Source organism: Hippocampus guttulatus, chromosome 2, assembly GCF_054856545.1.
Source record: "Hippocampus guttulatus isolate MCC_2025c chromosome 2, RoL_Hgut_1.0, whole genome shotgun sequence".
Classification (NCBI taxonomy): domain Eukaryota; kingdom Metazoa; phylum Chordata; class Actinopteri; order Syngnathiformes; family Syngnathidae; genus Hippocampus; species Hippocampus guttulatus.
Genome location: NC_141262.1, coordinates 26,072,595 through 26,087,500, shown reverse-complemented (window position 1 = coordinate 26,087,500; position 14,906 = coordinate 26,072,595). Strand labels below are relative to the sequence as shown.

Below are 14,906 nucleotides of genomic sequence, written 5' to 3'. Positions count from 1 at the left end.
ACCATTTCCTGCCTCGCCTGCTTCTTCAAATCCGCTTGCAGTCCTGAGAAGTGAGTGGCAGGATGTGCCCTCTGACAAGGCCTGGTGGAGGTCGCTGAAATAAAACCGGTTTCAGTGCTTGAACAAGTGTGTTACGGGTCATTTCTTTACACACACAAGAGAAGGGCCTTCTGTCGTTGAACAATAGAAGGTAAAAATGTCAGCATCGCAAGTCACACAAAAGCTCACTGGTCTCAACGAGGCAAGAGGTGGACGAGGCAAGTCCAAACAAACAATACGCTCGCAACAGATTCTAACAAATTCACAGCGAAAGACCATTACTTCACTTGTTCCGATTATTGAAGAGCAGAAAGTGAATTCAGAAATTTGTTTCTACATGCATTTTACCTGTTCGAAGATGTTTGATGAGAACATGCAAAGACCGAGAGTACTTGAGCACCTTCATTCGCATCATAGTTATCCGGTCAGGTTAGCAAGCTAAAATAGCTGTAAGGGTTTGTTTGTTTGTCTGTTTCGTTTTGTTTTGTTTTGTTTACAGTGAAGAGAAAATCTGTTATCTAGCAGACAGTTTCGGGTGTCATTTCAACCTTCGCCGGCGCTAGCTTAGGTTAGCCAGCCAGCTATGACCACAAATCGAAGAGGTCTTACCCAACTCAACAGTATTTATAGAGCACTTTAAAACAACCACCGCTGTATACAAAGTGCTGTACATGGAGCAAATATCATATTTACAACAATAAGCAATAAAACAATAAATTAATAATGAAGACAGTAGAAAGCACTGCCACATCGTTTACTGGCATGGCTGTTTCAGAGCGTCTCATTGTCGGCCATGAACGCACACATGTCACGCAGAGAAAGTCTGAAGAGTGAAGAGAAGGGATTTTTGTTTATTTGTTGTTTTGTCAGGAGTCTGACTTTTCACGATTTTCAAGCCTCATTTCATTTTAAACTGATGATTTTTTTTAATCAATCAAATTTGACAGGGTTGTTAACAACACTCTTTCCTCTTCAATGTGAATGTAAAATCAGACAACATTATATCACCATATATTTTTTTGAGATGTTTTTTTGTTTGTTTGTAAAATAATGGACCTTGGCTCAAGAGTTGGCAAACGTTTATTTTGCATACCTCTGCTGCTCTCTAGTGGCAAATACACTCTTTGCATCAAATGACTTCCATTAATCGGCTTGTGAGGTCGCCAACCTGACCCTTTTTTTCCTTAACCTGTGAGCGCTCAATACATTACACCGGCTTAATGGGGATTAAGGTGACCACAACAGAGGAATATGCCTTTCTGTAACACTTCCAGTCTCTTTTTCTCCCTGTGTCATTTTTGTCAACCAATTGTTTGGTGACTGCCTTGTGACACTTTGGTTGTCCTGTCTTTTTCCAAAACAAATCAGTCAGGTAGCCGGTGGGTGTGACAGCATCTCTCGCCTTCAACTTGTTTGCTCCGACTGGCCAGCTGATTGCATGCCTTGTGCCATACCGCACATTCCTATCACTTTGCCATTATGGAAGCATTCCGTCAAACTGGATGCAGTGCCTTTGTGATAATATATTAGAATCGGAGTCAGTCACATATTGTATTTGCAAGTCAGAATTGAGTCTCAGGTGTCAAAATCAAGCCAGTCAAGTTGAGTCCCAACCAAATTTGAAGTGCCATCAAGTCATAAATCAAGTTTTGCATTTTGTCTCTATTGAAATGAGTAGGAATACCAATAGTCCATTACAGAAAAAAATATGTTGTGATGTGTTTATTTAGATGTCTCAACTCTCCTAAAAAAAAAAATCATTCTATGCAGAAGATAAATAACATGACTCGCCATACTGTTATACTTTCTGTTGACATGTGTTGGTGCACAGTTTGTGTTCAGTACATTGCTTAAAGGGTTATAGCAACGGAGCACAGGTGGTAGTTAGCGTTAGACTGAAAGGCTAAGCTATGTGGTTGCTTTCATAATAAACAAGGTAGGATTCGTTTTGTTGAAGTTAGTTTGACAGCAAATTTCAGCTGGGAGTCGCAAACGGCTTAAAGCCTCTTTTTTGAAGAATGCTTACTATCAACAGTCATGTAGTGACATACAGTACACTGGCTTGTTGTGAAGTGAGCTCAATTCATAACTGCGAGCTTAGATCACCCCACAATGAAATATGTACTTTTCTGCCATAACAAAGTAACAGGTTAGTATGGGGCCAGACTCTGAAAATTAGCACCTTAAGTCTCTCTCAGGTCAAGTCATGACTGTTGCTGAGGTTGGAGCGATGGCACAAAGGCCCCACTCATAGTGCACAAGCCGCTCACCTTTAACCCACATACAGCAGACCGCCTTGCCACCGCAATCAGTTGAAGAACTTTGCAAAAAGGCTCTAATTTGAATTTTCACGGCAACGCCGCAGGCGTGAATTCATCGACGCGACTCTGCTTCGCTGGTTTCATCACAAGGATCGCAAAGTTTTGCATTGAGATAACACGCGTGCCTGGAATGTCCTGATAACGCATACTCTGTGCACCATGTGACGCAATCACCCCCTCCCGCTTTGACCGACTGTGACATAATTAAAAGCAGTAAAGTTTGACTGAGCGGCCCACTTAGACATGGGAATAACAGGACGAGGAGACTTTCAACTTTATCAGACACCCTGTGAAAAAAAATCCGCCTTGGGGATCTGCGAAATAAAACAACTAAGCCTTTGTCAGAAGTACCATCTCATCAAGGGGAAGTATTATGTGGACGTTCGATGCTAAGCAGCAATGATCACCGACTGCTTTGTTCAATAAAAAAGCCACTGGGGAGATTGGATCGTAATTGATTGACTTTTTAATGCTGAGTCATCGTATGATCTATTGCAGCGGTTCCTGGAGAAACTTAGTCCAAAGTCCAGTCATTTGCTGCCCATTGCACAAATAAATTAAAAACATGGCCATAGCAGTAGGTGAAGAGAAAAAGTTAGATTTCTTTTTTTAGAACAAAGACAGATAATATATCACACAAAAGGAATACTGAAAAATGGTCACAATTGCTTCATTGAAAATGCAAATAAAAAGAGCAGACATTTTTCAAACATTGCATGTTTATGTTTTGCTTTCTTGGCCGGTGAATACCACCGACTGGCCCCCATCTGAAAAACTCCTCCGAGAGGATTACTGAGCACCCTTGAACTGTGTCATCTGCTCCAAATAGACCATTTTAACGAACACATGTTTTGAAAGTGAACGTCCCTCCACATGCTGTGCTACATAACAAAAAAAAAAAAAAATCATTGTTATCCATTGGACTTGAGTGATTTTGTTTTGCCGATATTGACAAAGGCCACGTGTCCTCATCATCACACATCTGTGTGCGCTGCTCCTGATCAATGAAGTGTTTGACCTTTGGCTCCAGGGCTTCGGATGCAGATGCAAATCAGATGCACGAGTCAATATGTACTCTAGTTACCCTGGTAACTAGCCACAAGAGATCATGGCTTGGTGATCATTTTTCTCAGCTATGACAATTGAAACATGACATTCATGTAGCCTTGACTCATTGTGTCCCAAAAGGTCACGTGAAGTGTGCCACTCGACGGGCCAAGTGGTCACCCCGCCAGCAAAAACAAAACTAACCTGAACCGCCAGATGGCTCTGTGGAAGTTACAACACTTGCCAGAAACAAAAGTGCTTAAGAAAGCTACAATCTTGCCAGAGCTATTGTATTAAAAAAAAAAATCAGAAAGAAGGATGAAAATAAGACACTTTTAAGTAAAGCTGTAGGGAGCCAGTTTTCAAACAAAAATTATTTCCCATAAATTATATTGTTTTTTTGTAGTGCTTTAAACAAAATAACCGTTCACACATCACATAAATTCCCTTTTGTGATGGTAGTTATGCTTAACTGGAGTTGGGATTTTGAGTGAGTCCTTTTAATTTATTTTCCCTGAACACACACAAACCCCCCCAATGCTGTAGGGATGCAGCAAAATTCATTTATTTTTGTAAGCTTTATTTATCCAGGTAAGGACACTGGGAACAGATTCTCATTTGTAATGCCGACCTGGCTGTAGATGGCAGAGTAAAACATGGTTAATTGACTACAGACCAAATGGAAAAAATATTATGAAAAAATAATGACATTATTACTGTAATTACAATTTCATTATTATTATTATTAATAATATTATCACTATTGTTATATTATTATTATTAATATTATTATAATAATAATAACAATAACAACAACAACAATAATTAACCGGCGTTTAGCGTACTACTTGTGTTTCTGATGCAATACCCTGGCGGAAGGAGCCCTTGTCTGGTAATAGGACGGCAGAGGGTTGCCTCGTTGCCTAGATACCAACTCAGGAGGTGGCGCGTGAAGCGCCGTCCTTCGACTGAAACCGGCTTCCGATGTCAGCCATTGTGGCTCTGGCGCGAGCTGGCATTCAACGGGCTCCGCTTCCGTTCGCTTGAGCCCGAATGTCGCCATTTTCCCCGTCCCCGCTCAAGTGTCACTGGACGTGAAAACAGCGCCATTTCTGTCGGCGTTCATGATACGCTATGCTACCGCAGCGGATTCCAGAGCCCGAGCTCGGAACGGCAGCAAGTGACAAGTAGCCGCTCCCCTTTCGGTGTTGCTCTCCTCTTCAGCCCGCTCGCAGGTACGTCGAGCGGCCTGGCGTTCGTGTGTTGTCGTGCCTTTTATTCTCCGCGCGTTGCTCGCTTTTAACTGTGTGACGAAATGGCGCACATTTTTGAAGAGAGCAACTGTCAAGTCCTCAACGCTTAGCCTTCCACAAGCAGTAGCGGCAGCAGCAGCAGCTCCTCCTCCTCCCCGCAACAACGAGCCTACTTCGAAGCGGGCGTTGGGATCCGATCGCTCACTTTTTGACCTCTCCCAACATTTCGGATGCCATGCTGCCCACTTCCAAGTAAACGACTTGGCCTAATGTCAGAGGGTCGCCGCTTGCTAGCTTGACGGTTGCGCCCTGGAGATCGAATGTCACGGCGCACGGAACAAGTCATTCGCCGGACAGACGGCAAAGTGAAAGCAAAAATAGCGCGTCAACACACGCGAAAGTAGCCGCATAGTTTTCGGGAGTGACGTTGGTGTTGCCGACATGACTTGCCCGATTGAACGAGGCGAGCTAGCTTGATGTGCAACGTGATTAGCTGCTGAGCTAACATTAAAGGTCGGTGGTCCAGCTAACCTTGCTTGACTGCGAACGAGGGCGGACACGTTTTAAGATGTCGTTTTGTGCAATAACCGGGCGAAACTTTACCTAGAAGAACACCCACGGCGTTAGGGGGACTGTGGCTGCCAGTCGAACAAAGTTGAAGTACACTGCGAACAAAATACAGTCTTAAAACATGAGTCACAATTCCCCCAAAACAAAAACAAAAATGCTTGTAGGTCGCATATTTCACAGCGTTGTATACCTAGTTAAATCCTGTTACGCAGCTGGAGAATTTTAAAATTACACGCAAATACTGTGGAATTAATCTAATTGTTGAAATTAGAATGGTTGAAGGAGATAAAGCATGTCAAGTATGACTTAATCTCGAGATTTTTGCGTGAAATTTTGACAACCCCACCCCTCCAACAGTTCCCCAAAGAGGTGACTATTTTGACGTTGGAGTGGTTTCAATTGGTCAAGAAATGAGAAAGGTGGAGGGAAATAGATCAAATGTTGCATGAATTTGTAAACTTGACTGTGGAATTTTGGGGATGTGGACAGTAGTTATCAACATGATACAAATGAGCTGAACAGTTTGAATTCGGAATGGGGGGGGGGTGGTCAATTTTTCAATTAATGTCTCTTTGACTTAAATGTAGAATCATCATCATGGGAAAAGTGGAAAATTTTGGAATGTGGACATTCGTAGAGCTCCTCAGCATTTACACAGTTATTGATTAGGCCAGCCAGCGAAGGTAACTGGACTTCATGCAAGTGTGTCGGGCTGCAGCACACAGTTAAGCTTCTTAGCTTTGTCCTTTTGATGTCTCATAATAGGTAACCTGTCCTGTAATGGACCTTCTTTGACTGACGGCCACATGGGCAAATCACAACAGCGCAATGTCCATTTTCTTACGTACCAGATGTAAGCCTCCAAAACACATGTTGTTGACAGCAAGTGTTGACAGCAAGTGTTTTCCTGCCACTTGGTTTCAAAGGAAGCATCACAATCTCATCTTTTGACTGACGCAGTGTCACTGCTGTCTGTGGGTTATTTGACTTTGAGCGCCATGTGTTGTGTTCCTAATTCGGTTTAAATGGTTAGATGATGTCGCTGTTTCTACCAAATTGAATCTTCAAATTGTAAAGAGTGGTTGTTGATTGCAGTCTGCCTCCGGGGTGTCTTGGTATGAATAGGCGTTTTGTAATATGTTCATTGCTGAAAACAAGCCAAGAAATGTTCCCCATCTACTGACATGTCTGTCCGCTGTGTTTCAGGTGGCGCTGGCGAAGTGATTGCCACGACATGGGCGCCTCTGTGTGACGCAAACACATTGTTGTGTTTAGCCGCGCAGCTGAGATCCATCAGCGGCGCAAGCCATGCCTGACGAATAAAACCACCCTTTTTGCTGAAAGCAACCAAAAAGGGGAAAAATAATCCCACATGCCTCCTCACGTAGAACCCCTTCATTGCATCCCCCTGGAGTGATTAGCCCACCTTTCAGAAGTTCCGGCTTCCGTGTCGCCCTCCCTCCGCGCTCATCTCCACCAACCACCCGACAAACAACTCCTCGCGATGCCAGTCCACCTGAGGATAACAAACACCTGAGGTCTCATGCGTCCTGTGAGCACCAATTCAGACGGCCCTGCTCCTCCCGAGACGCTCTCTTGCTCCGACCCGCTCGTGGCCCCCCTGCCCGCTTCAGAGATGTCCCTGCTCCAGTCGCTGGGTCCAGTGCAAAGCTGGCTGGGCCAGGAGCTGGAGAAGTGCGGGATCGATGCCATGATTTACACCCGCTATGTCCTCAGCCTCCTCCTGAATGACAGCTACGACTATGACCTGCAGGACTACCTTCAAGTAAGGTTTCACAATATGACCTTGGTGCACATATTGGTCTGCTCTCAATTATTCAACATTTGTTTGACAGGAGAATGACATCTTTTTGGGCTGGGAGAAAGGAACTGGGAAGAAATGGAGCAAGAGTAAGAAGAAGGGAGGCAGCGACCTGAGTCTGGAGGAAATGAAGAAACAAGCGGCGGTGCAATGTCTGCGTTCTGCATCTGATGAGGTAAGCGCTGCCCGGGCCGATCTTCCTGTAACTAGAGAATGCCATGCTCTTGAATGTATAGACATAGCTTTTGCTCATGGGACTCTGCCACTGAGGGTAATATGTCAAATGGTTTGAAGTAAGCATGGTAGTGCTTGATGTATGTGAGAAAATCCACAGGAGGCTATGATGCCTACGCCGACCTCATCATGACTGCGCACAAAGTAAAAGGGGTGCTGTGGGTATATCGTGGGGTTGGGTCTTGGCAACAAGCCCTGGGAGGACTGGACTGTGCTGTCTATTTTTTAACTGGCATATGCGACATGGGATTGCAGCAGACATTTGGCTGTCAGCTGACCAGCTTCAGCACAATGAGGTAAAAGCAAACGTCGGCCGAGAGGAAACTATACCTTTATTTATTTATTTAAAAGGGGGAACGGTAGGGCCTATTTTTTCTGGTTCAAGAAAGGCACAAGTTATCTGTTAAGTTGTGTCAGAAGAGTTTAACAGAGTTCAGCTTTAGCTTTTCTCAAAAGTTCCTGAGATACTGAAGACACGAGTAAATATAGCGCAGTCACAGCCAAGCCCATTCTGCTGCTTTGGCCCTCTGTTTTTGATTCTTAATTTCAGATGACGGCACAAGTCTCTCTAAGTATTACGCCAATGTGACCTAACTACTGCTGGTGTATTTTGTTTGCATTTTTCAGAACTCTGGAGTTGAAAGCCTGGTCGAGGAGCTTTGCTCCAAACTAAGGGACATTCAAAACAAACAGAAAGGTTTGTTTTTGCATGATGCATCTTATTTAGTTAAGTTGAAACTAGAAAAGGCTAATTATATTTATAAATACATGTATATGTATTGTATTTTTTTCCTTCAGAGGAAAAACAGATCCAAAAAAAGTCTGATGGCGCACATTCTCCCGAACGATTTGAGTCCCCCTCTTCAAAGGACCAGGTGGAAATGTAAGTCACATCACAACTGTTGCGTATTTAAACATTAGCAAGGAAAAAAAAATGGGACGGTTGTTTGAATGTGTCTCCCTTTTTGTCAATTGCGACTCAGGTATTATGAAGCCTTCCCACCTTTGTCAGAGAAGCCTGTCTGTCTCCAAGAGATCATGACCGTGTGGAACAAAGCCAAGGCCTGCGCATACTCGAGTTCATCATCCTCGGCCGCTCCGCAGACCAGCACAGACACTTCCTCCCCGAAAGATTGCAACAGCGAATGCGAGGCTGCCAAGGAGCGGAACCCTGAAGCGTGCGCTACCATCACCAGCGCGACAACCGAGAGAGGCCAGCACCGCCGAAGCAAGAAGGAGAAAGAGAACCGATACCACGGCGGCGCGGCGGCAGAGGAGAAGAACACGGCCCACTCCAAGAGACAAGCCAGACACAGGTCCGAGGGCAAATATCGGGCCCGATCCTGGTCCTCCGGCTCGAGCGAGGGGGGGTCCAGCTCAAGCGGGAACCAGGGCGACAAGTCGTTCAGAAGCAAGGCGGTTAGGGTAAGGCACAAATCCAGGGAGGTCGGGAAGAATAAGAGGCAGCGCAACAGCGGACAGCCGAAGCTCCAGCTGAAGGCTGTGGACAAAGAGGAGCAACGAAACACGGGGGGGATGGGCAAACCACCACAGCTTTACAAGAAGAATAGGAGATCCCTGAAAGAGATTTATAAAGATCCCGTCTGGCCGCAAGCAACCGAGATGAGGTTTGAGGAGAGAAACGCAAAGGAATACATGGAGGAGCCACTTTGGTACACTGAGCCCATCACAGACTATTTTGTACCCTTTAGCAGCAAGCAAAGCAAGCTGGAAACAAAGTATCGAAGCAAAGTGGGCTCCCCGGTAGACTTTGCCTCGGCAGCCGACATGGCCGCGCTGCCGGAAAGAATCCAGGGAATCTGCGTCGCCAATGAGAGCTACCCGAGAACGTACCTCGCCGCGGGCTCCTTTGTGGACGGCCACTTTGTGGAAGCGTCCGGCGAAGCAGACGAGGAGACGGCGGAACTCATCGGGACCTCGAGCTGCCCTCGGCCAGAGGATAGCGGACATTTAGATGACAAGCATCTGCCAGAATTCGACGACTTCTATGAAGTTGATATTTATCAATCCATATTGGATACTAGTGCCTCAGACTCGTTACGAGAGAGTCGGATCCTCGGCATGATTCGGCAAAAAAGCAAGGAGCAAAGTTGTTTAGCGTTCGACGGACTCGAGCAGCAAGGGAAAAGTGCAATAAGGGCAGACTTGGAGGAAGCCTCGGGATCTTACGGGTTCCTAATGGAGGATCTCCACAGCATGGCTCAAGTCTGGGGATGTTTCTCGCCGTCGACTTCGGACGATATCGATGGGGAAAGCTTCATGGGCGACTCGCCCGTTCGACTCTCCCCGCTCCTCGATAGCGTTTCCTTCACCCTGCGCAATCTATCCGCAAATGCGGCCGAGCCGCAAGTTCCCGAGACGGCCGGCGAGCCGTCCGGCCCCAACTTCTCCCTTTTTGAGCTGCAGTACGACAGTCCCACTCTTTCTTTTCCCTGCGACGCGCTCTCCGTCACTCACGACAGCAACGCCGACGCTAGTGGCTGTCTCGACCCGCATGCTAACAAACAGTCTCGTTTGCTCATATGGACCAAAAATAGTGCCTTTGATGAAACTGAACACTGCTCCAACCTTTCAACGCGGACTTGCAGTCCATGGTCACACTCGGAAGAGACTCGTTCAGACAACGAGCACGGGACTATTCCCGCCGAGGACCCCGCCGCTCCGATTCGCACAGAGGAAATTGATTGTATCATCCCTCCGATTTCTGGTACATATCTCGAGGATGAAATCTTGGACTTCTTGCAAGAGGACTCGGGGCGCAAATGTGAGGAGGCGGCGAGTATTTGCACCGCCTCCTGTCAGACGTACACCAAAAAATCGAAATTGGAGTCCCTTTGCGGAATAGCATTGGAAGAGGACGAGAGTAAACCGTACCGTACGAGCGTTTTCTCGGATAACGCAAACCAACAAAGGGGCGAGTACAGCTCAGGAATAATCAAAGACATTTGGTCCGCAATCGGCGAGGCCAAGTCGGCGGCGTCGAGGCAAGGTGGGGAGAAAATGAGCGAGAAGGTGTTTTCCGAAGACTCGGGCGGTTACTGCGGCAGCTGCCTGGAGGTGCCGGCCAAGGGCGGTCCGGTTGAGGCGCCTCAGAAAAAAGCGGTGCAGCGCTCGGAGTATCACCTCTGGGAGGGCAAGAACGAAGAACAGGACTTAGCCAAAAACAAAGTCTCCAAGTTAGATGGCGCCGGGGACTACACCACTCCGTCCAAGCCCTGGGACTTGAGATCCGATAAAGATAGCACATCTTTCATCATCGGCGGCGTGTACGGAGAGTTCACGACGTTAAGTTGCGATAAGAATTGGGCCGTCGTGCCGCCGAATGAATCTCGGCACAGCTTGCTGCCGTCGAGCGCCGCGTCTCGTTCGAGTTCGGAAATGCTCGCCATCGCGGGCGCTGACGTGTTGGTGAACAAGGGCGGCTGCTTTGCTCCGGGACACCGGCGCCTGTGGAGGCCGCTGGTGTCCTTCGGCCAAAGCGAGCACGCCATCGCGGGGAGCCGAGACGGATTCAACAAGGGATTTTCTTTCATCTTCCGGGAAGATTTGCTGGGATCTTACGACGGCTTGCGTGGCCAAGAGCGGCGTTTAGAATACCCGTTTGGATCCTTGGACCTGAACAATCCCTTCTCTCAAGTTCTCCACGTGGAGTGTTCCTTTGAGCCCGAGGACATGGCCTCCTTCAGTCCGGGGTTCAAGCCGAAATCGATACTTTGCTCCGACTCGAAGAGCGAGGCCTTCTGCCCGCGAATTTATGGCATCAACCAAACGCAGTACAGGGCCATTCGCATTTCCCCCAGGACTCATTTCCGGCCGATATCGGCCTCCGAGTTGTCTCCCGGCGGGGTGAGCGATTCGGAGGCCGAGACTGACAAAGAGGAGACGAGTTTCCCCGTCCCGGCGCCGGTGGATGTCTTCGACGATCCTCAGGCGGATCTCAAACCACTCGAGGACGACGCGGAATGCGAGGGCCCGTACTACGGGAAGTCCGAACTGGAATCTGGCAAATTCCTGCCCAGGTTGAAGAAGTCTGGCATGGAGAAGAGTGCCCAGACCTCTCTGGATTCGCAGGAGGGCCCCGGCGTCCTTCCGCCCATCGCTGAGCAAGAAAGATTTTTGGACGACGTGTCGACCGCAGGCGGGCGGACGAGCTCCTCGGTCGCTCCGTCGCGTAAAGAGCAATCTCCGGTGGAAAAAGCGAGCTGCTTGCGTGTGGCGGCCGGTCAAATCCCCAAATACGGCATCGCGTACGACTTTGTCAGAGATGTGCCGCAGGTGAGTCGTTGTTCTCCAGCCGCGCCGAAACGCGCGATGGCGAGCGCTTTGCTCTGACGTAAGACTTCTTGTGCGATTTCTGTCTAGTTCCCTCTGTTAAATAGAAGTGGACAGGGAGTAAGTGGCAACCAAGACGATGAGTGCTGGTGGCAAAATGCGCTCGGCCCGCCCTTGTTCCCCGGATCTCAGTGTACAGGTAAGCCTCATGAGGAATGCTCCACAGCGGGGGGGGCCTTGAGATGCAAGCGAGCGGCAGTGTGGTGAAAAATGTTTTTTGATGTGAAGGCGACCTTTGAAAAGTTCCTGCTTTTCCCTCTAGGCAGCAGCAACATTTGAGTTCTTCATTTCGCTGTGGACTTGTGTTGGCACGAGGAACAGTTGCCGAGTTTTGGCGACTGGACCGCCACCAGCTTTTATTCAGGTTCATCTCAGAGCCGCAAAACCTAACCGAGGCTAATCTCTCGCTTTCCACTGCTTCCCCAGCACACGCGTAACCGTTTTTTTTTTTTTCATTTACTAACTCGATGCTTGTGTAATCAATAATCAGATCGACACACAAAAAAAAACCTTAAAATAAGATGATGGAAAAAATAAAAGTTGTGTGATGCCATGTGCAGAGATATCCGTTGAAAGCATTTTAGAGCGCGCTGCAGTTGATGCAGCTATGAGATCACCACTTTTTTTTTTCAGTTGTGCTCCTTGCACCATCCTACTTCCCAGCGACAATACTGGATAGTTAGTGGCGTCTGAATGGCCGTGCGTATGCGTTTGTCTGGCCAGTCTCACTCCTTTTTTTGTTCTCCCTTAGTACACAAAATAAACCAAACAAAAACTAATTGCTGGATAAAACAACTGCAATCTCGTGCGCTGCTCTTCATCCTGCGTCGAGAAAGAACAGATGTGATTTTTGAGTTCAATTTTCTCTAGTTTGTTGGGATGCAATTATGAAAGAAGTAGAGAATGCGTGCGGTTTTTTTTTTTAAAGATGACTTGCCCCACTGTATGGAAAAAGCTGAGTTTTTGAAACCTTAGTTGTAGAGTAAGGTGTGGTTTGTGAGCAAAAACAAACAACAAAAAGAGAAAAAACAGGAACACACGATCACATACCAGTCTTTTGAACTGAAATAATTTGGTAGGAGGAAAAAAAAAGACCCACAAAAAGTTTTCTGCGCTCTTTTGCAGTTGATTTTTTTTAAAACCTTTTGTTACTTCTATTGTACACAACACTGGTGCTAAAAATATTTTCCATAATGTGGCTGTGATAATAGATGGAATAGCATTTTTTTCCTTTGTCATCCTGATTAGTCCCAAATCCATCATCCTTTTCCTTTTTTTCCCCTCCAAAATTGTAAAAAGGAGAAAAATTGTTTTTCCTGATTTACTGTTTAATATGGTTTTTCTTTGATGTAACCTTTTGAGTTGTGCAAATGCATTTCCTTTCAGTTTGGCCTCCTGAAACAAAACCTACAAATGACTGCTTGGAGTTCATGAGTGTGTTGTTGCAACTCTGTTGTCGATAGCAAAACATGAATATGGTTAAAACAAAAAAAAATTGCCATAATTACACTACAAGGTACGGTTGGATTTTTTTAAATGTATGTTGTGTTTTTCTTTTCAATTTGATTTGATTCACCATATATCTTGTTGAAGTATGGAGTCATATTCCGATGCGCGCGAATAACATTTGTCACAATTAGCGTGATTCAACTTGAATGGTGAATGTGTACGCATGCATACGTTCTTTAAAATCAAAACAAAAAAAGCAAATACATTAAAAAAGAAAAAAAACATTGAAACAAATTGGATTCAAAGGTTCAAGTGTATGTTATTGAGCCATGCTGCGACTTGTGTGTTGCTGGTTGAAATTATAGTGAAAAAAAATATCTGCGGGGTAAAAGATTTGCCTGTGTTGCATTTAGTAAGGCCACATGTCTTTCCCAGTTGATCTTAGATTTTGTTTTGGTTGAAGGGAACTCGGCAAGGCTTATTTTTTTTAGATCCTTACCATGATTCTCAAGCACAAACTTCCCATCAGTGCGTCATTGCTTGGAAATGAATGCGTCAATATAGTGGTTCATATGCGAAAGAAGGCAGTGCGTTTTGAAATGGCTTTCGGATGTGGGACCCTACTGCAGCTTCAGGGTCTCGGCCATCTTGTCTTTGACATTCATCAGACACTCAGGAATTTTTTCATATATTTTCATCAACATGATCTACAATCAGCTGTGGAAGTGCATTGACCAAACATTGATTGTAGACTACACATTGACATTATTTCCAAGCAAGCCACAGAGATGACTGGTTTTATTTAGAGCTATACAGTTTAAGGAGAGGAGGGAGATAGAAGGAAGAAAAAAAAGCCATCGTAGACTGCAGAAGCAATGCGGGGGGCTTCTCAAGAGCCCCCAAGGGTTCTATGCAATGCCATGGCACTTGTAAACCTTCAAGAGTATGTGGAGAAAAATCAATCATGTAAAATGTTGCGTGTTTGTTTTTCACAGGACGCCTGCATTAAAAAAAGGTCTCTGAAAATGCAGCATGCAAACATCAGCCCACCTTTTTGGGATGAACCAAAAAGTGTGAGCTGATTGATTGATTTGATGGTATTTTTGGCCCAATTCGAGACGATTTTCACGTTTCGAGTTGAGCGTCGTGGTTGAGGTTGGGAGGCGACAGAACATGTCAGTGAGTGTCCTCCTTAAGAGAGACAAAAAATGTTGGCGGGAGTTTGTCATCAAAAACAGTGACTCATAAAGCGCTTAGTTCAAAGGAACGCGTCACACCTTTCTCCATAAAAATTCTTCTTCCGAAAGGAACGCGTCACACCTTTGTGAAATTCTTCCTTTTTCCTATGCTGCATTTGAACGAAAAAAACGGCAACAAAACATGTGATGAAGAAAATGCAGTCAGTGAGGGGCTATGTTGTTGTTTTTGGAACGACACCACCAGCGAGCGACTCGTTGAGTTGGGATCGTGCCGTGGTTCAACGAACATAATCCCGCACTGAAAACTTTTCAAATCATTTCATTCCTTCCTCTTGGTTGTCCCCGTCTCCCTCAAAGTAGCCGTGTGTGTTCTGATTTCATGTACACCCTGAGTAAATGATTTTGTTTCATTGTGGATTTCATTAACATCTAATAAAAGGGTCGACCAAGCATCAGAATGCCAGCTTGCCTCTTTTTTTAAATATACAATACCAATCATATGTAATTGACGTCAAGTTGTACGTTTTGGCTCTTTGTTGGCCAATTGAAACCAATGGATTAAATGACTTTAATTTCATACTTTACTCTTAAAGAATGATACTTTTCCTCCTGATTACAT

The 14,906-nt window shown here is 45.8% G+C and overlaps 2 protein-coding genes across 2 annotated transcripts in view; both read left to right on the top strand.

Moving 5' to 3' along the window:
- Positions 1–126, top strand: part of LOC147209263 (protein S100-P-like) — an 821-nt gene extending 695 nt beyond the window's left edge. The window contains exon 2 of the mRNA XM_086105025.1: positions 1–126. This exon is cut by the window's left edge and continues 84 nt beyond it. Coding sequence (XP_085961151.1) covers positions 1–54 — 54 coding nt within the window. The 3' untranslated portion in view covers positions 55–126.
- Positions 127–4,414: 4,288 nt separating this feature from the next.
- On the top strand, positions 4,415–14,737 carry kiaa0232 (KIAA0232 ortholog). The gene is made up of 8 exons (XM_086105014.1): positions 4,415–4,642; positions 6,437–7,016; positions 7,087–7,227; positions 7,914–7,983; positions 8,085–8,169; positions 8,270–11,582; positions 11,670–11,778; positions 11,902–14,737. Exons 2-8 carry the CDS (start codon positions 6,774–6,776, stop codon positions 11,916–11,918), a joined length of 3,978 nt encoding a protein of 1,325 aa, XP_085961140.1. The 5' UTR covers positions 4,415–4,642; positions 6,437–6,773; the 3' UTR covers positions 11,919–14,737.
- Positions 14,738–14,906: the final 169 nt, after the last annotated feature.

Excerpts from the sequence above, each read along its gene's own strand:
- kiaa0232 (XM_086105014.1), top strand. The coding sequence starts at position 6,774 with ATGCGTCCTGTGAGCACCAATTCAGACGGCCCTGCTCCTCCCGAGACG. Across the intron at positions 7,228-7,913 it reads TGCGTTCTGCATCTGATGAG|AACTCTGGAGTTGAAAGCCT; the intron begins GTAAGCGCTGCC and ends TGCATTTTTCAG. Across the intron at positions 8,170-8,269 it reads TCAAAGGACCAGGTGGAAAT|GTATTATGAAGCCTTCCCAC; the intron begins GTAAGTCACATC and ends ATTGCGACTCAG.